Source organism: Pleuronectes platessa, chromosome 16 (genome assembly GCF_947347685.1).
Source record: "Pleuronectes platessa chromosome 16, fPlePla1.1, whole genome shotgun sequence".
In the NCBI taxonomy this organism is placed as follows: domain Eukaryota; kingdom Metazoa; phylum Chordata; class Actinopteri; order Pleuronectiformes; family Pleuronectidae; genus Pleuronectes; species Pleuronectes platessa.
In genome coordinates this window covers 20,554,970-20,579,553 of record NC_070641.1, presented here as the reverse complement: position 1 = coordinate 20,579,553, position 24,584 = coordinate 20,554,970, and the positions used below count along the sequence as shown (strand labels likewise).

The following is a 24,584-nucleotide window of genomic DNA, read 5'->3' as shown; positions in this document are numbered from 1 at the left end:
CAGGGAACTGCGAGGACACCACGGGGTCGGAAACAGCCTCAAGCCAAAAGCCTTCTGCCAAAAGCTTCATCATCTCAGAGCTTTAATTGAAGACGAGAACGTCTGATATGGTTTCATTCTTTTTGCCCGAGGTTCCCAGTAGAAAACGCTCTGTCCCATCGAGACGAGGAGGTCGTGTTGACTCAAACACACATAGATGTTTATCATATCTGTATTGTTTTTCCTCCTAATCTCTCTGAAGCCACTTGGAAGTGAAGTGGATCTTTGTAACACTGGTAGATAGACAGTGGGGGGAGGGGGGGGGGGCTGACATTCACCACACAAACAGATGTAAACACATGGAGCTGGTGGTGGGGACACGACACTCACATAAACACACATGGTAAACGAATGCCCAGGTATCGGAATCATGCTTGAACACAAAGAAACTAACCGCTATAGTCTCTCATTGCTTAAAAATACTAGATAACTATAAATGTGAGTAAGAAGTTTTTATGTTCTATTTAACTCAGAGCCCAAATAAAGACTAAACTTCCCAACAGCACTTTACCATCATGATTTTGGCAAACACACACACGCAGACAATCTGATATTTGTGTTAATATTTGTCCTTCGTCGCACAACTCTGACCTCACCTTGTTTATCCCAATGTTTTCTTTTAATACTTATTTCAAAAACAACGAAGAAGATCAGCGAGGTGCAGAGAGATGATGCTAAAATGTGGTTGGGAGACAAAGTCTTTGGCTGTTACTATATCTTACTAATATAGAAACTCATGCACAGTATGTCAAGCATTCCAGCTTTAGCTAAGTTAAGGATAAAGAGACACAATTATTGTTGTTATACATTGAATAAAAAGCGGAGCAGAGTAACAGGCCTAACTCAAAACGCATTGGAAGAGCCCAGGAATGAAAAAAAAGAAGTTAAAGATGAAACTATATTACATGTAAAATTATGCAGTTGAGTATTTGTGTTTGCTGGAGGAATCGTGACTTGTTTAAATCAAGTTCCTTCCTACTTTATTTTGGTCAATTTATTCTTTTTAATTATGCATTTTTACAATGCTGCTTTTATTATCCACACATCTTGGTCCCTCACGGTAAATTTGACATTTAATGAACTCTCTATATGGTCGCCATTAATCTCCTAACACTGATTTCAGTTCAGTTCGGTGAAATACACACAAACACTTTGTTCACACCGTTAACACAACCGGCTGAAAACTTGAGTCTGTTCATTTACCTCAAGATGTTTTTTTGTGGTTTCATGTAACAATTTTACACACACTGGGTTTTAGCAGTAAAAGCAACTCAGAAGCAAAATGCTTTCAGAAAGTTCAGAGCAGATTAAACCAGCTCAGAGTAAATTTTTGATCCGATGGAAGCAGGACATGAGAATCACCAGCCTGAGGTTTTATGCCTCCGCCAATCAGTACAGTACACCTATGAGGTCACGTGACCTTTGACCACAAAAATCGAACCACTTCATCCAAATGAACATTTGTACCAAATTCCCTCAGGATGTTCTTGAGATATAATTTTCACAAGAAGCCAACATCCTACATTTAGTTTCATAGCCTACAAAAACATTCAGTGATGTAACTTTTCACTGAAAACTGACACAAGTAGAACCAGGTTGCAACAGTGTGAACAAAGTGTGTGTGTGTAGGTGTGTGTGTGTGCGGTCAGGTCTTGGCCTCTTGGTGATTGTGACAACAAAAACAATTTCTAATATATATTATGTAAGTATATATGTGAGCGTGTATGTGTGTATTCCAAAGTACAGGAATGGTTTTGTGTGTTTGTGTGAGTGTGTCCATGTGTCTGTGCGTGAGCTGAAATCAAGCCTTCTCAGCAGCAGCGGGGGTGGCAGCAGCTGATGGGAACACCGTGTTGATAAAGGAGAATCCCTGGAACTCTTCCTGGTCCAGGTTCTGAATCACTTCCGCGTCGGGAGGGGTCAGCACGGGCGGGTGGCGCGTGAAAAAACGGTCAAAGTTCTCAGCTTCCCGTCCGCACTGTTGAGGAGGGTGGGGGAGAGGATGGAGTACAGGGGGGTGGGAGGGGTGGGTGGGTGGGTGGTGCGGGGAAGGGGAAGAATGGATGGATTGGGGCGGGGGGGGGGGGGGGGGAGAAGTCGGGGAGGAAAACAAAAGAAGGGGAATGATGAGGTTGAACCAGGGTGTGAGATGACATTACCTGAACATGGTTTCAAATATGAAGTGCCAGTGCTCGGGGGGGGAGCGCTTGATTCAACTCCCTCCGGAAGATAATCAGAGTGATAAAAGTATCAGGAGGGGTTGAATCAAGCGCTCCCTTTTCTAATATTTGAAACATATTCCACTTTTCAAAAACAACAGAGCCCCTGAAGTCTCAGACGTCCTGTGGCAGAGCACTAACCTGGACCTGTGGGTATAAAGGACCTTTTCTCTTTGGTAACGAGCTCTTATTTGACTCTTTTACTCTATAATTAGCGGTCACATCTATGAATTGTTCTTTCACTTTCATTTATTTTGCCCTAAAACCTTTCTAGCATTTAATTTCTGACATAATTAGGGGACTGATATTAATGAGTGTGTGCGCAGACTAAATTGAATTGTGGTTTCATGGGGGGCAGAGGTCTCCACTCGTTCTACTGTCGCTTGTAATGCTTGGATTTAATTGGAATTTCTAAATAGTTGCACACGAAGAAATTCTGAGAGCCACAAGATAATGATGGCATAATTGTGGGTTAATTATTTACTGCAGCTGTGGAGACCTGCTGAGATATGAAAACCTGAATCATCGGAGCGCATACTGAGCCGGGGGGAACAACTCAAGAAGCTCCTGAGATAATAACTGGGAATCTGCACGTTTGTCAAAATATTTAATTTACTGTCGAGATATTTACCTCCATTAAGGAGATTAGGTTTCATCTGTGTTTGTTCATTGGTTCTCGACTGATTTTAATAAAAGTTTGTAAAGGGGCGGGGCTTGTCTCTATGAAGGCAGGAATTTTGGTTTGGATCCAGATCCGTAGGCAGATCCAGGGTTTATTCTTATTTTACATTTTCACAGGAATAATTTATGGGTCTTGCATGAGCCTCGGCTGTTCTAGCTCATATATGACAGTCAATTGTCATCTTGAATTATTATCTATTGGCTGAAAACACTGAAAACTCTTCTAGCTAATGAGACACATGCAGAAAGAGAAGAAGATGGATGCAGCTTTCCAAGCTAACTCCTGTCTGTCTTCCTAACTGCTGACAAAGTGACTGTTTGCCGTCACATTAGGTCGAATTTGTTTTCTCAAGAAGCAATTTGGAGAAAGAAAAAAAAAATCATTGTTCATTTCAGTCCACCTCATTTCCTCCTCCTGACCACTGGGAACTAAAAGAGCTTCTAACCCCTGAGACGTGCGTCCGTCTAAGTACATAAAACAAGTTATTAACTTGAAAACTATATTTTCCTGACAGTGTGCCTCACGGGGACTTTGGGCCGAGCTATTCCTTTCCCCCCCCCCCTTCCATCTACATCACTGTGCTGAGCTTTAATTAACACAACAAGGATTCAATGTCCTCTGACAACATCCCCCGGAGGAAAACTACAAACTCATTAAATCTCTGTAACTCGGAAAAAACAAAATGAAATTAAGCCAGACTGTTTAGAGTTTGGGGAAATATGTGAAATGAGATATACACCCGGGTCAATCAGCTACTTACTTGCATCCGGTTTTTTTCTAACAGTTTGGGGACCAGATGGGGAGAATTTACCGAATGGGAGAATGAAATGAGCAGCGCAAAGTTTGGAAATATCGGCTCAGGGCAGAACACCTTGACTAAGAGTGCGTTAGCTATTGTATCATATTCACGACCAGGGATGGAACTGGGTTTGGTTTTGATGAAAAGCTGCTTCAGAGACAAAACGGTCGATTCTGCAGGGAATTAAATGGGGATAACTTTTATTTTTTAAGTTCATTTTGGATATAGTTCCTGTATTTTAAATAAACCCTGTGGTGAGGTGAGAATCCTGTAGTGCCCTGCACACAGGTTTCATTTGAGACTGAGCTCCAGACTGAGCATGCAGATCAACACAAACAAACATGAGAGAGCAGTGAACACTGAGAGGACAAATAAAAACATGTGGATGTGAACATATACAGTCGAAGGATGGGCTGATGATGGAGGGATGGAAAACGACAGACAGCTGGAAGGAAGGACAGACTGACTTACACAGTCACACAGTAATAACGTGAATGAAAATGATTTGACCGTTTTTTATCCGTGACATGAATAAAGCCGTCAGTCCGTCGGTCCGTCAGTCAAAAGCTCAATTGTTCAACCATCAAACAGACTCTCGAAGGACATTCCCAGCTTCCAGAACCACAAACAGACCATAATCAGAAAGACTTTGGAAAACCAACTTCTGATCAAAGTTAGTCGACCAGCGATATGGATTCAGAGAGCATCAAACAAATCCTTCATAAACAATTATCGTTAAAAAAGCACCAACATGTACCAGCCCCGAAGAAAAAGGGTTTTTCAGTCACATCGCTCAAACGAGTCTGAAGCGTCGCAGCGAGAAAAGATCAAAAAACCACCTTCAAGTGCTAAAACCGACCCCCCCACCCCCCCAAAAAAAAAAAACTTTCTTTCATGCAGGGTAAACACGCCGGTGCTTCAAAAAAGAAAAAATTCTGAACGATTACTTGTTCTCCTCAGTGGGAGGAAAGACGGGAGGAGAGAGAAATAGCAAGTGACAGTGCAGAGGGGTGAAAGACAAAAGATGTTAGAGAGATCAGATCAAACAGAGAGAAGAGACACATACAGAAGGTGAGAAGATAGAAGAGATCAGACAACATGTGTTAGGGGTCACAGCAGAGACACACACACACACACACACACACACACACCTCCGAGCTGAAGGACAGCCAGGTCCTTAATGTGACCTCAGAAACACACATCCACACACACACACAGACACACACAGGCCAACACACACAAATCCCCAGCGGGCCAAGACAGCTGCTTAAAAAACTCAGGAAAATATATTTAGCAGCAGTTTGGCCTCGGGCTGCGTGAGTGTGTGTACATATCATGGTCATATTAGGGTTTGTGCGTGTGTGTGTGTGTGTGTGTGTGTGTGTGTGTGTGTATGTGTGTGTGTGTGTGTGCGTGCGTGCGTGTGTGTTAGAGTGAAGCTCAGGCCACAATTTTCTGCCCAAACCCGATGGAGGCGGAGAGAGAACTACGCCCAACGTAGAAAAGCTCCAGCTGATGTGACCCAACCCGAGCTGAACCCCATATTGTTTCAAAATGTCTGCCTGAACCCAGCTCGTCTGGTCGGGCCCCGTCTGTACCGACGTGCACCGACTCCCCGGAGGTCTCCTCTAAACTCCCTCTCACCCCAGTGAAGACAGAAAGCCCCTCAGCTCAGTCAGAGTGACGCTGCACCAAAACCTCCTGCTTTGGTTCGACAGCTGAATCCCATCGAGTGCACGTCGAGTCTTCCTCATCTTCCTCATCCACACTCCCATTCACCACTGCACCCTCCTCACCACACGCTCTGGTATCACCACTCACTCGTCCCCCCTCCTGTCTGGACTTACCTGTGTGTTCCATTCAGAGGAGGGGAGAGAGAGAGAGACAGAGGCTCCACATTGAAAAAGTGCAAGAGATGTTAAAGGTCACGGGGACAGAGCACAGACGTGTGTAGAACAGAGGAAGTGAGAAGGAAAGACGGGAGTGAAACATTTCCCACAACCACCAACACTACGTCTTCACCAGGAAGAGGAATCAACCCTCCTGGTATCAACACTGGTGACTGGGCCCTCATTTTGGGCCTCGTCCTCATTCGGGGTCAAGTCAGGTTAAGCGTGGTCAGACTTACGGCTCGGGGTTTGAATGGCGGCTGCACCTCCTTGTTCTCCAGCTTCTCCCAGTCCATGTAGCGGAAGAAGCTGTGCTCCCTGATGTCGCGCTCGCCCTCCGGGCCGCAGCCGAGCCGCTTGGCTGGATGCTTCGTCATCAGCTGGACAAAGAGGAGGAGAAAGACCAGAGTGAGTTATTTCCTGTCTCCGTTGTCTTCACCCGACGTAACCCCCCCCCCTCCCCCCCCCTTCTGCTCCGATCTGTTGTTGGCGTTGAGATATTTCAGTCTGGATAAAAGAGAGGGGGGGCAACATTATCATAAAAGTGCCACGCTGCTATCACGGCTGACAAATTAGCTGCCGAGTCATTTCTTTCTTTGAGCCTTTGGATTTACGTCCACGTGGAACAACGTGCGCTCGGCTAAATATTGACTCAAAATTAGCATCAAGGTCGAATCATGTATCCGCTTGAAGGACAATAACGCTTTGCTCGCTGACAGCAGGCCAACACCTTTAATTATCACGTTTGAATGATGAGTGTGTGGGGGGGGGGGGGGGGGGGGGGGGGGGACTACACAGGTCTGTATCTCCCCTTCGAAATCATTAAAGTTTCATCTCATTTATTCCCGTCTCCTTCCCTCAGCCTTTCCCCCCCCATGATTCGGCCTTTAAATTTCATTTATCTCCGTTTATAAATATGCATCATAACTACTATTATTACGTCTTCACCTCCCATGTTTGTGTTTCCTTCCTCTTAACCATGCATCCCTTCCTCTATCTATCACGTGAGATGACTCTCCCTGAAGACCCAACACGAGCCGTCGAGCCTCCGCCTGCAGAGAAATGAACTGCTTGTGTTTTTAGTTTTGTTTACCAGAGGCATAATTAAGGAGCGTTTATGACGTCTGTCCACACAACAGCTCCTGAAGAAACAGCATCAGGGAGGTGTGTGTGTGTGTGTGTGTGTGTCCCACCCCCCCCCCCCAAGGAGCAGCAGTCATAACTCATTACATTACAACTAAAGCAACACGTTCCATGGGTCAGTCAACCTTATTGTGCAAACATGTGTGCACACAAACACGCTGGCTTAACGGGAATGGAAGAAGGAAACAGTTAATAAATAAGAAGAGTTTGTTTCTAATAGTTTCTGCAGAATCGCTCACTTTGTTTTCATGGACACAATCATTCTGATAAAAGACCCGATTAAGAAAAACAGTCTGAATGAGACACAGTCAAGTAAACAGCATTTTTCTAAATAACTTAGCCTGAATGAGGTTCTATATTCACGATAATCAATAATTCAATAAAGGCCTCGATTACTCTACTGCAGATATTTTCCCCTCCACAGCTTCGTTTTAGTAAATATCTCCTTTGCTGGTTTTTAAATATGGATGCAAGTCAGTGTGAAAGCGTTTAGACCCCTAATCTGAACTCACACATGAATGTTCTGGGGGTGTTACTATTAAATTATTGAATATGCAGTGTTTTAAAAAGGTTTCTCTCTTGCAGGATCATTCTTTAAACTGAGCACATCTTTCTTCCAACCTTCGCACAGACCTCATGTGAGTTTGGTAATTTATAAAGAAATAAATGTGTAAACCTAAATTAGAGGGAACACAGTTTTTCACAGGACAAGAGGATCTTGAAGATCGAGCTCGGCACAAACAGCCTCATGTTCACCGGCTGAAAAATGAACGTTACATGTTTCTTTTTTCTATTTCGAAATGGAAATATCTTGTAGCGTTTAAAAGGAAAGCTTCGTATAGTGACACGCACGCACACACGCACAACACACACACACACACACACTCACACATACGCATAGTTAACCCAAGCAGTACTGGCAGGGCACAGTGGGAACTGTGGGGGTGGACAGAGGCAGCTTTCATGCTCCACTGAAGATCCACCGTTGTAGCACTACAACCCAGTTATCATCACTAATACATATCCACAGAATGTGTGTGTGCTTGTGTGTGTGTGTGTGTATCTCACTGAACATGTTTGTCATCACTTTGCCTTTCAATTCATTACAAGAACGCATTCTGACTCAAGTCATCCGCATGTATGTGAGAATGTGTGCGTCTTAATTCATGCTTGCGCTGCATGTTGATGTTAATATGTTTGTGTGTTTGTAGGTTAGTGTGGGTCTGTGTTAGGCCGGAGCTTTAAAGACGACTATAATAAATGGAATAAGAGACTCAGAGGATTTGTCTTTCATTCGTTCTCCCTTTTGTTATTATGCCTTCATTGAGGTCACGGTGACCTTTGACCATCAAATTTGAATCAGTTCATCCTCGAGTCCAAGAGAACATTTGTGAAAAATTTAAAGAAAATATTAATGAGCAAAAGTTGTAGCTTTAAACTTTACTAATCGACTGTGCATGTGTGATATACACTGAAGAAGAGGAGTGCTGCTCTGGAGCTCCACAGAAGAACTCAGTGAGCTCCAGAGAGCCGATGAATCATAGGAACTCTGCGGGGGGGGGACCTGCTGTGTATTAAAGGGCTCAATGTTAATCTAAACATTACATGCGTTGGCCGACGTGTGTGTAGGTGTGTGTTGCTGAAGCCAGTGAAGTGTAGCAATAGGAGATGAGACAAAGAAGTGGTGGTTTGATAGAGAGGAACTACTCTGTTTATAACACACACACGTTTATTCACACAGAGACACACACACACACACACACACACACACACACACACACACACACACACACACACACACACACACACACACACACACACACACACACACACACACACACACACACACACACACACACACACACACACACACTCCAGCTGGGACATGTCAAGACATCATTTTTGTGCTGTTTTTTTCTTCCTAAGAGAAGTTTCCACAGTCAACTGAGCGCACTGTAAAAGACTATAGGGGAGGCTATTAGAGCTGTGCAGTGTGTGTGTGCAGTGTGTGTGTGCAGTGTGTGTGTGCAGTGTGTGTGTCTGTGTGTTTGTACGTGCATGTCTGATTGAGAGGATGTTCAATGAAAAAACAGCGAAACAGCAGCTTAACAATGAAAAGTGCAGAGAGAGAAGGACAGGAGAAGAGAGCATTATGATGGAGAGAGAGAAAAGGAGAGAGGGAGAGAGAGAAAAAAGGAGAGAGGAAGAGAGAGATGGAGAGAGGGGGAGAAAGGGGTGAGAGAGAAAGGGAGGTAGAGATGAGCAGAGCAGATAGCCACACGTGACATTTTTTTGTTTCTCTCCAAATATAATGTACCTCTCTGCCTCCATCTATTCTACCTCCCTTTTCTTTTTTCCTGCATCCTTTACTCAAATGTATTACTCCAAGCGCTCTCTCTCTTTCTATGTGTGTGTGTGTCTGTGTGGGTGTGTTTTTGTGTGTGTGTGTGTTTACACTCACCCCTTTACAGATAGCGACAGCCTCCTTGGACATCGACTTTGGATAGAAGACATGATGCTCCATGATTGACTGAAATAACTCATCCTCATCCTCGCCGTCAAATGGAGGCTGGAGAGGAGAAGAAGATGAAGAGGAAGAGGAAGAGGAAGAGGAAGAGGAAGAGGAAGAGGAGACGAGAGGAGAAATAAAGTATATTAAACCTGAAACCTTTTGTGTTTGAACTGAAGGTCTTTAATACTCAAAACTCAAGATCCCCCCCGCAACTGAGACATCCACAGTTTGAGAATGTCACATTTGCTCTTATCAATGATTAATACATGAGACAAAAGACTCTTATATATAATTTAGTGGTTGACCTTTCATTAGAAAATGTCAAATTTTATAGGCTCCGATAATGAGTGTTGGTTTTTTCCTCACAATCAGTCACAAATACAAATTCTGATTAGAGAAATTTGACTCACACATACACATTGTTTCAAAAGACTAAACACACACACACACACACACACACACACACACACACACACACACACACACACACACACACACACACACACACACACACACACACACACACACACACACACACACACACACACACACACACACACACACACACACACACACACACACACACAGAGACACAGAGACACACACACAGAGACACACACACCCACCTGCCCAGCGAGCATCTCATACAGCAACACACCAAAGGCCCACCAGTCCACAGATTTACCATAAGGTTGGTAGGCTATGATCTGAAATATGAAAAAAACACACAGAAATGTCAAGAACACAACTTTTAATACCTTAACAAACTAGAACATGCAAAAACAAATATGTACACCCTCTGTTTTTAATACATTTTATAACATCCCTGTGAACAAGGGACAGGCAGACAGTCTTTACCTCGGGAGCTATATAGTCGGGGGTTCCACAGAAGGTCTTGGTGGTGACTCCATCGTTCATGTTCTCTTTACACATGCCAAAGTCAGCGATCTTAATGTGGCCCTCGCAGTCCAGCATCACATTGTCCAGCTTCAGATCTCTACACAATGATAACCGGAAAAGGAAGAAGAGGCTCCAAGTTTATGTTGCGTCTTTTATCCTCTAGTTTTCTTCTCCTCTGTAATCTAAACATATCTTTTTAATTGTTGTGTTATGGAGGTTACCTGTAGATGATTCCCTTTAGATGAAGGAAGAACAGACCGATGCCTATTTCCGCAGCATAGAATCTACACACACACACAAACACACCCACACACATACCGAGAAACAACAACATTAATTAGAAAGAGTCTGAGGGAAAGGACAGGGGGGAAAACAGAGGGGTAATTTGTGTGCACATGTGGGGTGTGCGTGTCAGCGTGAAGGTCAACGCTGTCTCTTCAAGGCCAGAGAGCAGCTGATAAGATCAACAGGAGGAGTCTGGACACATTGACCAGGCAGTTAACTGTGTTTGCATGGGCGCGCACAATCAGCGTCCGTCTGTGGAGTGCACAAAACAAAGATGGCGCTGGAGAATATGCAGTAAAAAAAAAGTTTGCCGGATGTTTAAGGCGTCAGGATCCTCGGTGCAGGAGATCCTGGACTACTGTCTGACAAATAAATTACACCGAGCACAACATGCTGATGGCCTTTGATAAAAGAGTTGTTCACTTCCGCTCAACTTGCCCTTTCGCCGTCTAAACCTTCTGCCAAATGGAAGAAACTCTAATTCCCTGTAAAGTAGATGAAGGGCAAACCCCTCCACGGCTCTCGCTCGGCCCGACAGCCCGCTTGTCAAACACGTCAGCCCGGCGGTTCGGCTTGACACCGGCGATCTCGCCAGCCACCTCAATTATATTCTGCAGCTTTGGAGGTGTTCTACCACACGCTGAAAACTCTCAGGTGCGGCTGGATTACTTTCACGTGCACTGGGGCGAACAACATATTTCATCCCCCGGCACAGCTTGGGTTGTTCATCCATCACCTGAGCCAGTCAAACTGCTGATGGCTTGTTCACTATGATTAAAAATATGTCACTAAACTGGGAAACACCCATGAGCAGATGATTAAGATATTGTGTTATGATGGGATAAGAAGGTATCTCGGCTTTTTCCTCTTCAAATGCTGCTTTGTGTGTGTGTGTATGTGTGTGTGTGTATGTGTGTTTACTTACACAGCATGTGGCTCTTTGAACTTGCCAACCTGCTGAATCTGATACATGAGATCTCCACCGTTGATGTACTCCATGACAAAATACAAACGGTCCTGCGGAGAGATAGAAGGGCAGACAGAGACGGGAAAAGTCAAATAATCGTAAATGTTCATAACAGCAGGCGAGAGGTCAGTGAGGAATGTGATGATAGTGAGAGAAGGAGTGTGGGGGGGGGGCAAAAGGTAGCGATGGGTCGCACGAGAGAAGATTAAAGCACGGATGCAGAAGAAAGAGGGCGAAAGTGACATTAGAAGAGAAAATGGGGGGATAAACGATAGAGAAGGAGGAAGAGGACAGTGAGAAGGAGGCGATTGGGCTGTCGTCCTCGCGTCCAATCACTCTCGAGCTGAGGGAACACAGCAACATCAATTTAAGAGCCAATTCTTCTCCATTATCTATAGAAATTGGCAATAAAGTGCAGTATGTGAGAGAGCGTGGAGGGATTTGGTTTGTGGCCGTGTGTGTGTCTGGAGAAAATATTGTGCAGTTTTTTGAGTCAGGACTTTTAATGCGCGTTTGTGTGCGTGTGTGTATGTGTGTGTGTGTGTGAGAGCATCCTTTTCCTGCGTTGCTTGATAAGTCGGCTCCACGTTTGTGTACAGTGCACTGTATGTGTGAATAAAATATATTAGTGTGTGCACTACACATCGTATACGGGTGTGCATGTGTCTATGCATGCATGTTATAATTGCCTGTTAAGTCCCATATGTACGAAAGCCCTTCTCTGGTCGGAGAATTAGCTCTGAGGACGGGAGGATTAGCACACTCCCCTCTAGTGTGTGGTTGTGTGTGTGTGTGTGTGTGGGTGTTTGTGTGTAGGTCAGGTCAACCTTTAGCCTTCTACTACAACCTCAAATTGATGTACAATAATTAATTGAAACATAAATGTGTGAGTATGTTTAAGCAGCATGTGAATGTGCACGACATGAAGTTGTTGCATGAAACCGACGAGCCGCAGTTACTCCTCTGTTAACGCTACGATTTCTATGGATTATGTGTCAGAGGATGAGCACGAATCAAATATGAATGCAGCCTGTGTGTTCCGGCTGTGAGCTGGCGACAGCCGGCCGGGTGGCTGCTGTTCAGACCACAGCGCTCCGCAGCAGTGCCGCTGTGCCCTTCAGCAGGGCACCGCACGCTGGCTCACGGCTGATCAAATACAATGCGAGTGGGCGGAGGGACACACGATGGGTGTCACCTCCCTGGCCATTGAGTCACCTGCTCCGAATCCTAACCGCCAATCAGAGCCTCGCTTCACATGATGATCCATTCGACAGTGTTCTAACAAGTTATAGTAGATAGTAATAGCAATAGTTTAGGCCGATGGGTAAAGGGTTTGTGAAGCGTGGGTGTTTTGCATAAGGTGTATTTTGAGTGTGGGGGTAATCTCTATAAACGGTTTCTTCTTGTGAATATGTAGAATCTGTAGGGGGGGGACCAGTTTGAGAAAAGAAGAGTCTGACTGTAAACAGAGCACGGCAAATGAGAGACTGAGTCTTGAACCGGATGTCGGCCCCAGAGGTTCATCCTTCTCCCAACGATACAAAGAGACGTACCATAGTCTGGAAGGTGGAGTGCAGCTGTGTTAAGAACGGGGGTTTTGAAGCCAGCGCTAACACTCTCTTCTCCACCATGGTGCACTCCACATCATCGTCCTGGATCACCACATCCTTCTTCAGGATCTTCACAGCGTACAGCTCCTCCGTCCCCTTACGTTCCGCCAGCATCACCTAGAGAAGGAGAGAGAGAGAGAGAGAGAAGAGGAGCGAGACGATAGAGGTGAAACACAGGTAAATCCATCGATATTCAAAATCTTAAAAGGGCAAATAGCTTCTGTGACATCCCCTGGAAGGAAAGAGGGGTAGAGGGAAGAAAGAGGGATAGAAAGGACAAGGACAGGCGGCAGACGGAGATAGGGGAGAAAGGGAAAGCAGCGGACACAGTAGAGGTTCTGTTAAGGTCAGGGATAAAGAAGCAGAGTGATAAAGAAAAGCTTGTCTGACTGTTTAGGGTTCGACAGTCAAGGCAGAAATAATGAGAGTAAGGACAGGGGGGGGGGGGGGACTGAGTCATCATTTTTCAAGATGTCACCTGAGGAGAGAAAAGATAGGTAGGACAAAGGGGAAGGAGGAGATTCAAGACTCCTTTACATAGTGTGATTACAGCCAACCTGGAAGTTTACTCGGTCTGGAGTTAAGCTGAAAAGCGAGCTCTGTGACGTCCCAATGACCTTTGACCTTTAAAATCTGAGTTTATCCAAGTGAAGGAATGAATATATTCTGATTGGTTGCTGGTCGTGGGACATCATGCTCAAAAGAACAGGATGGATCAAACATGAAGAAGGGAGTTAAAGTTGGGAGGAGAGGTAAGGACGGAGAGAGGGAGGGGCAGTGGTCTGGACAAGTCAGAATCCTCTTTGAATTCATAGTAACAAAAATACAATTTAAAATCACATGTACATATTTTCTGTTGCTGCTGATCCGTGTGTGTGTGTGTGTGTGTGTGTGTGTGTGTGTGTGTGTGTGTGTGTGTGTGTGTGTGTGTGTGTGTGTGTGTGTTCGCACTCAGCAGATAAAGCGTCTTGTAGCCAAGGTCGGACTCATTCTGTGGACTCAACCTTATTAACTCATCTTCCTCTCTCAGCTCCTCTGTTTGCTGTATCCTGTTCTCGCCCTGTTTCTTCACCACTTCTTCCCGTCTTGATTTCTCCCTTTCTCCCTACTTTTCTTTCCCTTTCTCCTCTTTCCTGAAAAGAGAAGAGAGCTGCTGGAAATAGCCGACCGAATGTGGGTCAAGTCTCAGCTCGCAGGTCGGCTCATGAAAGTAAAAGCAGGCAAAGTAAAAGCAGGCTTGTGACCCAGCAGGTCGGAGGAGTTCATCTCTCTGGACTGAAATATGTATGGAGGGATTTTATGAGCAGCTGTGAATTTAAGTCTCTGTGTGTGTGTCTGCGTGTGTGTGTGTGTGTGTGTGTGTGTGTAAACTTAAACTCTGCGTTAGAGAAGAAAATAGAAATCCGTGTTTTATCTTAAGTTGAATAAAAGTGGGGATCTCTCTGGGTTTGAACATTGTTGGAGACATTTTGAGGTATTATAATTTTAAGAATTGTTTAACAAAAGAATGAAACTTCTGTATATTAAACAGCTTAATTTAGATTTTGCAGAGAGTCGTATTAAATCTCACACTTTCAAGCATCAGTTCCAGAAAACTAACGGCAGAAGCTTCTCTCTGAGGTTCACAATTTGTCAGACACCTGGTTTTCAGTTTCCCTGCTCTGTGAATTATCAGCACAGATTTGCAGCAGCACCGTTTCCACATGTTGGACCACTCGCCTGACTGCACGGCTCTAATAACAGCAGTCTTTAACACTTTATCTTAAAACAAGTGTGCCAGCAGGCAGGCAGGCAGAATGTGGAGGTAGAAAAAACGGCAGAGCCTTTTTCCATTGTGCGGCTAGCATGGTGTGTTTGTAGATTCCACCGGGCTAATTGAGTTCTGGGACCTCCACAAAAGGAACTGTCAACCAATCGTATTTCTTTTTTTCAAGCACTTTAATTACATTTCCATTGTCAATTTGCATAAAACACCGGGTGGACCGTCGTGAGCCGGGGGGGGGGGACATTCAAAGCCGCACAACTCCTCAGGTTAAGTGGAGTTTTATATTGATTATGGATATATTGAATATATCATTTGTCAGACACAGCAAGATGCCACGGTGACAGATATGAAAACAGCACGATGCTCCGTCAAGTGTCTTGTGAGCAACGAGCAGATCTATACAACCCGCTCACTCTTTGTAAGTGGCCTTAAATAAGTGTCTTAATGCTCAATGATGTAAATGGAAACCATAACATGTTCATTATTCTCCCCAAACCGGTAAAGACCAGAGCAACGAGAGCGACCTCCCGTCCACTGCCTCGCACAGGAGGCCTGAAACTCAGCTTTACTGTTTATGTCCTATAAATATTCAGGTATGTTAATATCGAGGGTTAATTGGGTTCAGGAATCTACAGGGAGAGCAGTGCAGATGGACAGAAAGGTGTGTGTGTGTGTGTGTGTGTGTGTGTGTGTGTGTGTGTGTGTGTGTGTGTGTGTGTGTGAGAGAGAGAGTGAGTGTGAAAGTGTGTTTGCATAGAGGGCAGCCGCAGTTCAAGAATCTGAACTATAATATTCAGCATTTAAGTTTTATTATCCATTGAAGTTCGATGTATGCAGGTGGCCATTAATTGAGAGTGTGTGTGTGTGTCTGTGTGTGTGTGTGTGTGTGTGTGTTTGCATGGACTCATCCCATATGGTGCCAGTGTGACTCTATGTAAATACAAAGTCTATGAAGTGAAATCAGAGAGGAAAGACGCCATCTGGCCCGAAGCGGATTCTGATGCCGCCACCAAGACAAGGACGAGACCGGCAGCAGAGACAGAAGACGCAGAAGTCTCCAGGTTTCACTGAAGGAAACAAAGGACGCACACAGACGCACACAGACACACACACAAGCAACAACTGTCCCATGACGACAACCAGATGTTGTTTCAATCATTTCAACCTTCTGAGCGATTTCATACACGTCACGATCTCGGTCACAGTGTCGCTTACACACACCGGCTGCTCTCACCTCTGTGTGTGTGTGTGTGTGTCTGTGTGTGGGTGTGTGTTGTGGTGTGTGTCACTGTCGGCCCTTTTTATCCAAGAAAAGTGGTTCAGGGTCATTTGACACAACAGCAGACCCGAGGTTATTAACTGTCATGTGTCGTAAATGATGCCAGTGTGTTTTCTCTGCTGACCTTGCAGAGTGAATTTACTCAGAGAAAATAAATGAAACCACACTCTGCTGCACTGCACTGTGTTTTATTGCGTTGGGTTGTGTTGTGTTGTGTTCTTCTAAACGTCACACATCATGTCGTCTTTTCAGTCATTACTCTGACAAGGTGTAGTTCATGTCTGGACCCTTTTTTTAATTTCTATTGAGATTCATGATGATAAAACTTGAGAATAAAGCTTTCGGCTGCAAGAAGAATTAATGCTCCAACTATAATATTTTTTATATTAGATCAATTTTAACAGGATCATGCAAAAAACTATGTACCTCAGCCAGTCAGGGTGCCACAGCTCAAATTGTCTCCTTGACAGGTCACAAACTAAAATTACCAATCTATCAGTTTATTGGTCTGTGACAGCGCAAGCAAACCTAACCAGAGTCAGCTTAGTGTCCGGGCCACACTAGAATTCAACCGACCACCTACACACTCGTCCATTTGACCCATTCACGAACCAAAGTTCGACCGAGCTGCAACAAATCACTTAGGTATTGAAGTGCTGTCCGATAACAGTAGAAATCCATACGCAGACGTGAGCTTGTGTATGTGAAGCACTGGCTCGTCACGTGTGGAGTCATGACGGCAAAGCTGCAGCTCCTGCATGTGTACATGGGATCCTGACGTGTGCATGTCATTATCCTGAAGCCGAAGGTCCAGGGTGAAACGTGAGCAGCAGCATTGTGATGCAGATGTCCTCAGACACTGGAGCAGGAAGCTCCAAGCCGAAGGTACCTGCCTCCCACGCAAACTCAGGAAGCATCAGGATAACACACACACACACACACACACACAACGTAAGCATCTGTTTGTGTGTTTGTCTCCGTCTCTTATAACGTGTCATTGTGTCTTTATTTCTCTTATCAGCTGGTATTAAAACCAGCTTTGTGTGTGTGTGTGTGTGTGTGTGTATACGATGTATTGAGTCTCACATACATTCCATCCTGTGTTTCTACAGAAGGAGTGTACTCATGCGTATATGAGCACGTCTCTGTGTGTGTGTGTGTGTGTGTGTGTGTGTCTCTGTTTGTGTGTGTGTGTGTGTGTGTGTGTGTGTGTCTGTGTGCGTCTGGTATTCCGGTAACGATCGAGCCTTAACTCAGTCTCTCCACGTTGACGCATCAGTGTGGCTTTAAACGCCCGTTGCCATGGAAACAGGCAGCCAGCACACAGGTCTGGTACACAGACAATGGTCTCTCTCTCTCTCTCTTTCTCCCTCTATCGGTCACTTGCCCCCCCCCCCCCCCTCTCTCTCTCTTTCTTTCTCCCTCTTTCTCCACCCTGCTGCTCTGCCCTTCCTTTACCCAATTTTCTCCCTCTGTCTCTCTCGCCCCATCCTCCCTTTCTTTCTGTTTCTCGCCTCGATTTTCATTCATTCATGTCAGCCTTCCCTCGCCAAGGTCCCCCCCCCCCCACACCGCACCCCCCCCCCCCCCCCCCCCCCCGCTCCCGCCTCCTCTCCCATGCTTTCATCCAGTCTGACGTTTTTACGTCTCGCTCAATTCATTCATGTCAACCTTGCCACCCTCCCCTCACATCTCTGTCTCCCTCGCCTTTCATCACTCTCTGCTCTTGTCACGTCATCCTCTTCGCCCCTTCCCCTTCATCCATCTCTGTCTACCTGCGCCTCACCCTCCTCCTTCATCTCTATCCAGGACTTTGTCTTTCTTTGCTTTCCTCTAAGCTCTGTGTGTGGATCCCTGTGTGTTAGATTAGCGAGCTCTAATACTCGGCCAAACACAAAACACACAAATGCTCACGGAGGTATTTATCATAGCACACAGTAAGAGCGCTGATGTTCAACTGGGTTCACATGGGCCTGGCTGATGTATATTCTGCATTTGTCCAGAATGAATTAAGCCTGTAAACGTTAGGTGTAGAATACGAGAGGTCAGGGAAGTATACTCAGTTTACTCAGTAGGCAGTCTGCTGAATTATGCTGAGTCCCCCCTGTCTGATGCGGGCCGTAACACCTTTATAGATGTTTTAAAAAGTTCGTATTATAGATAATCACAGAAACACAGTACATTTGACAAGCAGCATCTCAGCTGCTTGTCTACACACATGTTGACACAGCAACAACACAGACACAAACACACATCAACACCACGGCCTCACCTTGCCGAAGCTGCCCTTTCCCAGCACCATCAGAAAGGTGAAGTCATTCAGCTTCATGCGGTCCTGGTTTCCATTGGTGTCGAAGCGTGCCGCAGCATTGGCCGCCTTGCCCTCGATGCTCTTGCCTGGACCAATCTTAGCTCTCTAGATTGAGGAAAGAGACAACAGAGGACATGATGAGACAAACTGGTAAACACTCAAGGAGACTAGGGGCTGTTAAGAGGAATTTAATTATTTGTTGAGAGAAGAAAGTGATTTGTTTTTCCTGATGCACTTTTGTCCTGTTGGTTCTGTGATAATTACCTGCAAACTTCTGATCGACTATTTTAATATCAATAAATGATTTAATCAATTGTGATGCTTTAGAAGTAACAATAAAGACCATTATAACAAACCATCAGGGTGTGATGCTGTGACTCTGTGGTTTACTTCATGTGACACAAGGAAATTTAATTTATCATTTGAATAATTTAGTTTGTTGTTTCAGTACAAACACAACTCATGGCGTTCATATCGGCAAACATGAGGGAAAGACCTGGAAAAATCATTAAACATTTATATCTTTAACGTGCCAGGCACAGAATGGCTCTTTATGAGAAATACTGAAATACATGCTCCTAATTATCTTAATGCATGTTTTTGTTGGAAAAACACAAAACACATTTAATAGTTTGTAAAAATGTATAAATTATAAAGTGAAAAGTTACACACACAGTGGGATTTATGACAGTTAAGCCTTAGAGGATACAGTCAATAGTTCAAAACCAAGATTTACGTTTCTTAAAATCAAACACTCAACTATTGCCTGTGACGTCTCATTTCCAAAACTTCTAAAAGCACAAACAAAACATTTTTGTTACTCCAGAAGTGGAAGAGACTTATATGTTAATTGAAAAAACTTTTTATACCTTTTTTCCCTAATTTATTCTGTACAGGCTCTTTACTCCCCAGTTCACGCTTTCCATAATAAATGTAGCCTCCCTGTGAGTCTGCCGCTCACTGTTCACTCATAACTGTCACCACTTCCCTTGTTTCGGTCCTTCAACCACTCTCTCCCACTCACTCCGCAAAAATTTGTACCATCTCTTCCTCTAAAATAATTCATTTCTATTTCATCTTTATAAATTTTGGCCTGTGTCTCTTGACTCTCCATTTATTCATCTCTGTCACTCTCAATTTATCCGCCTCTGCCTCGACCTTGTCCTGTCTCTGACATAAGAAACTTCTATTATAATCTTATTTTCCACTTTGTTAAGCCGTGCTACAATTTAAAAAAGGATCTTAAGATATTTAACAGAGTGCCTGCGCACTCAGGAACAGACGTACGTGATGAATACATCTTATCTTATCCAATCTTATCTTAAATTGCTAATCCACACAGCTCTCCCTCTGTCCTGTGCAGCTGCAGTAATTTCTCCCTCTGCCTTGGAAATTGACAGAATGAAGCATCAAACTACTCTGCTGCTCCCTGGACTGTTTGTTGTGAGCCGTGTGTTGTGTATGCGTGATGCAACCATACGGCTTTCGACTCATCTACGGATAAAAGGCTCAATCTGTCTCCATCTCTGGTGACATCGCACACAAACACACACACTAACACACACACACAAACATTAGCTAATGCACTTGTGCTCCTTTAATTCACAACCTGCATTAAAAAGAAAATAGAGAAACAGAGTTAAGGAAGGAAAGTGGATATAACCAAGAAAGAAGGTGAGGGGCCGAAGAAGAAAAAGGTGTGAATGAAAACATCAATATGTATGTTTGAATTGGAGAGACCCTGACCAGTACGTGTTAGCAGAGTCAGACCAGTAAGCGCCCGTCTCTCGGCCAATCAAGAGAGTGCATGTTAAGGTGGTCAATGTGCATCCTGCTGGTTGGTATTAAATGTAAATTTAAGTTTTTTGCTATGGTAATTGTAACTATTTTACAATACCAACAATATATCCCTTACACTCATGCTACAGCTCAACAGGTTTCATTTGTAAAATCTTAATTTGCTAAGTAAATACAGACTACAGCTGTAAGAAAAATATAGTACAAGTACAAAATAGTCTAATGTGTGTATTAAGTACAAGATCTTGCAAACTACACTTAAGTCAATGCACATAATCGACCACTGGTTGTGTCACAGCTCCAGAGAAGAATAACCACTTTATAGACATTGGTCTTCTGCTCCTTAACTTCCCCTGAATAACATTTTGAGTGTGAATGCCAATGTGTGTGTGTGTATGTGTGTGTGTGTACACCCATGACATGCATAATTTATTGCTGTGACTGTCTTATATGTGTGTGTGTGTGTGTGTGTGTGTGTGATTCTGGATAGGATGAAAGGAGGCGTACAGGTCATGTTACCAAAGTGAAATCTCTCTCTGCCCGTCCCTGTGTCTGTCTTTCTCTCTGAGCTTCACCCTGGATGTTCCCCCTCAAGCCTGTGTGTGTGTGTGTGTGTCTGTCTGTGTGTCTTTGTGTGTGTGAGATATCCAGCCACCCCCGAGAATGTGTCTCAGTATACGTCTGAGGCCTGTGACCTTGAAGAGATGGAGGGGAAGAGAAAACAGACAAAGAGAAAGAAACACACAGGGGGAGCACTGAAGGTGAAGGAGGACAGAACCGATAACTGAAGGAGAGAGGACGAGGAAACAGAATGAGGAGAGGGAGGAGGTGAAGGATAGAAGAACCATAAAACCTCCACATCCAGTCAGTGTGTTTATTTAAGAGTCTGAATATCATGATGAAAGTTTCCAAAAGTAACAAAAATCCTAATTCCAGCAACTTTAAAGCTCCATAGCACATGTCAATTTCTTGTGTAAAGTAAAAATGACAGTGTCGTATTATATACACAGTTTCATTTCACCTTTATGGCGACATGAAGGATTAAATGTGTTTGTGCGCTGGACTAAGCCAGGTGAGATGTTTCTTATGCTAAGCTAAGCTAACTGGCCGCTCCCTATTTGCTATACAGACTCGAGCTATAGCATCGATCTCACTCATCCGACTATCTGGGAGAAATGGTTCAGTTTTGCTTCTGAAGCCAGATCGTAAAACACATCTGGAGCAGAAGCTGAGGCCGGTGAGGAAATGAGAGATAAACCGACTCGGAACACTTTCACTTAACTCTGTGATCAACACATCAGAAAACGAGCCTGTGATGATGAAGAGGAAAAGAAGAAAGAGCAACAGTGCAAAGCAGGATTTACCATTCCTTTGCAAAATGTGTTAACGACTGGGCTTACTGGTCAGCCACACACAGACACACACACACACACGTGCACACACACACACACACACACGTCTGGACCCGCAGTGTGCCAGACCGGATGGCACTATAAGTGCGTCTGCCAACTGCTAACAGCTCTCCCAGAGAGGCTCTCACTCAGACACACAAAGATGCACTGTGCCCACACACACATTCACAAGCCAGCCATACCGACACACACACACACTACCGTTACACACACACACACTACCGTTACACACACACCTCGAATTTCTGGCGGAGCTCCTCGTTGCCCTCCTCCCCCTCCGGAGGCACGGGGACGTTGAAGTACTCGCCCTCTTCCTGGGAGAGCAGCTTGAACCTGAGGAGAGAATATTTCCAGTCAAATCAATTCCCAATTCATTTGCACAATTTCAGCGTTTAACTGCGGCCATTAGCCGAGCGGCCGCTGACAGGTAGGGCAAAGTGATCTGAAGTCTGGAGGAATAATCAGCTGATAATTTAGTAATTCACTCTCCTTCATGGTGATGCAGACAGAGACGGGCCGACAGCCTCATCATCATTTCACACAATCAACTGAGCAATTTTCCTTATTGGCCCGATTACAAACTTATAGCACAACCTCTTTATAGCTCACGGCAAAACTAAGATATTCATAGAAACAACACTTTGCTGGGTTTTAATGCTTTAGTTTCACAGATCTCATATTTTTTACCTTTTGATAAACGATTTTTCCATCTTCTCACCAAATTCAAAGCGGGACCTATTTTTGTGTGATTCCAGAATCCTGAGTTTACCTTGAAATAGCAATAGTTTATTAGCGAGAAAGTTTAAGACCTTAATTCATCTTTTTGTTATTTTTTCCTCAGAGGAAACGACTTCCTGGATGTGCTGAGTAATAAATCTGACCAAGCAGCTCACATATACTGCTCAGCCAATACGTAGCCAGGTGATCCATTGTTAAACAGGAAGTAGTGATTTTAGCCACTTGTTTCAGGAGCCTTTGCACAGTGGGAACATCTGAAGGAATCAAACTGCAAACAGGTTGCAGCTAAAGTAGTTTTCAGCTAACGATCTTCTGCAGGCTGTCGAGATGAATGAACCTCATTTTGCAATAAACACTTAACGTCTTCTTTTTTTTAACTAAAGAGCAATTATGGGCATGAATTACTTCTTTAACACAAATACCTCCCACACAGGACAATCACCTACAGATACATACAGAACTCACTGAGAATCCTCCTCCCTTTGGCTCCCGGTGCCAGGAGGTGTGAGGTTTTTAAAGATGCACACGTGTCGATGGAGTAAAGCAAAACACACACACACACACACACACACAGGTTCTCTGAATATCAGGGTTTTAATGCCATCTCTCCACCTCCACCATTCCACCTCAAACGCTGGCACCTCATTAAAATCCCTGACAGGGCAGCGTCAGCGGAAAAGAGAGGGAGATAGAGAGATACAGAGAGCGAGTTGGAGAGAGAGCGGGGAGGGAGGGTAGTGGAGAGATATAGACGCAGAGATAAAGAGATGGGGTAGAGATGCTCTGGCACCGAGTATCACCAGAATGACAAGAGGAGGGAGCTCCAACTAAAGTATTTCTCCAGCAGCGCAGTAATGAACAAGGTCACCTTCACTCTCCCTCCTCCTCTACCTGTTCGCCTCACATCTGTCCCCCCTCCCCCGATCCTCCATTCATCCCTTCTTTAATCTCACCATCCATCCACTCCTAGCTTCTGGAGCTCCGAGATGCCGAAGGACAGCGATCCCATGAAGTCGTTGCGACTGGTCAGGTCCCAGTCCCATATCTCCACCGACAGACGGCGGTCCTTATCGTACTCCTTCAGGTGGCTGCGGGACAAACGAGGACAATACATGATTGGACGTTGGCCAAAGGCATTTTTAAAATATTTTGAAATTTTCATATTAAAAGCTTTTTAACTTTATAGCCCCATGAGAAGAGCCGGACTGCATATTTTATATCCTATAACATTTTGTGGACTCTGAAAAGTGCCTAGTAACATTTCTCTGGTAATCACTTTCACTTTATTTCTCAAACACAAGATCTTCTGGAGTAGCTGTCTAGCCTGTGTACATCTAGAGTTTATTATTTATTTATTAGATGGCAGCACAAAATGCCTCTCAAACCGAGCATCTGCACACAGATGCCTGAAAATGCAAATCTCTGTCCTCTCACACGCAAACTGCGATGTGGCTTATTAAGAAAATAATTGGAGCCAAGTGGAGGAGCCAACGCCGAAAGCAAGTTTTTTATAAATATAAGGAGCCAGATGTTTTAATCTGAGTGCCAGCGGTTACACATGGTTGGAAAGATGAGCATAATGTGATGCTCTTAAAACACTGCACCGAGCAAGTGAGAGAGATGAAAGAGGAGACAGATAAAATGGGCCGAGACAGAGGGAAGGAGAGGCGAGGGGGAAAAAAGGCAAAGAGAGACAGAAAAATAAATGAAATGAGAAACCACCAAACGTGGTGTAATGGAGCCTTACAATTTAAAGGTCTCATTCCAGGTGGGGTTCAGGCAGCACTTGATGGTCTTGGTCTTCTGTTTGCTCTCGCTGCGGGGGTCTGGAATCAGTTTGAGCTTCACGTAGGGGTCCGAGAGACCGTTGGGGTCCATGGGAACCAGATTCCTCGCCTCTTGGACTGGAGGGAGGGGGAGAAGAGAGATATGAGAACAGGTTTCATTTCACGTCACACAAACATGTCATCAACCCTTGATTTGTGGGTAAATGTTAAATTGAATGTATTTCTAGCATCCTACTCTAGTGTTAACCACTCAAAGTGACACATTCACCCCTTCACACACACATACACACAGCCCTTCTACATAAATACACATCGAACCACCGCCATTTCAATTTACAGACGACCCGCTCGACCACAGAGGAGGGGTTAAAGTCACGGGGTTCGCCAGATTGGTCGGTAATGACCATGCAGACGGATGAAGGTTGTCACCTCTAACTCTAATCCGTATTT

General features: G+C 44.5%; 1 protein-coding gene across 1 annotated transcript in view; it reads right to left on the bottom strand.

Annotated features, from left to right (window-relative positions):
• Positions 1–587: 587 nt before the first annotated feature.
• LOC128459122 (protein kinase C beta type) overlaps positions 588–24,584 on the bottom strand; it is a 58,219-nt gene continuing 34,222 nt past the window's right edge. Inside the window, exons 6-17 of the mRNA XM_053444226.1 lie at positions 24,095–24,251; positions 23,301–23,435; positions 21,846–21,942; positions 18,362–18,505; positions 12,989–13,162; positions 11,394–11,485; positions 10,405–10,467; positions 10,142–10,280; positions 9,910–9,990; positions 9,233–9,340; positions 5,868–6,008; positions 588–2,017 (exon numbers count right to left, since the gene is read on the bottom strand). Coding sequence (XP_053300201.1) covers positions 1,841–2,017; positions 5,868–6,008; positions 9,233–9,340; positions 9,910–9,990; positions 10,142–10,280; positions 10,405–10,467; positions 11,394–11,485; positions 12,989–13,162; positions 18,362–18,505; positions 21,846–21,942; positions 23,301–23,435; positions 24,095–24,251 — 1,508 coding nt within the window. The 3' untranslated portion in view covers positions 588–1,840. The remainder of the gene's footprint in view (positions 2,018–5,867; positions 6,009–9,232; positions 9,341–9,909; positions 9,991–10,141; positions 10,281–10,404; positions 10,468–11,393; positions 11,486–12,988; positions 13,163–18,361; positions 18,506–21,845; positions 21,943–23,300; positions 23,436–24,094; positions 24,252–24,584) is intronic.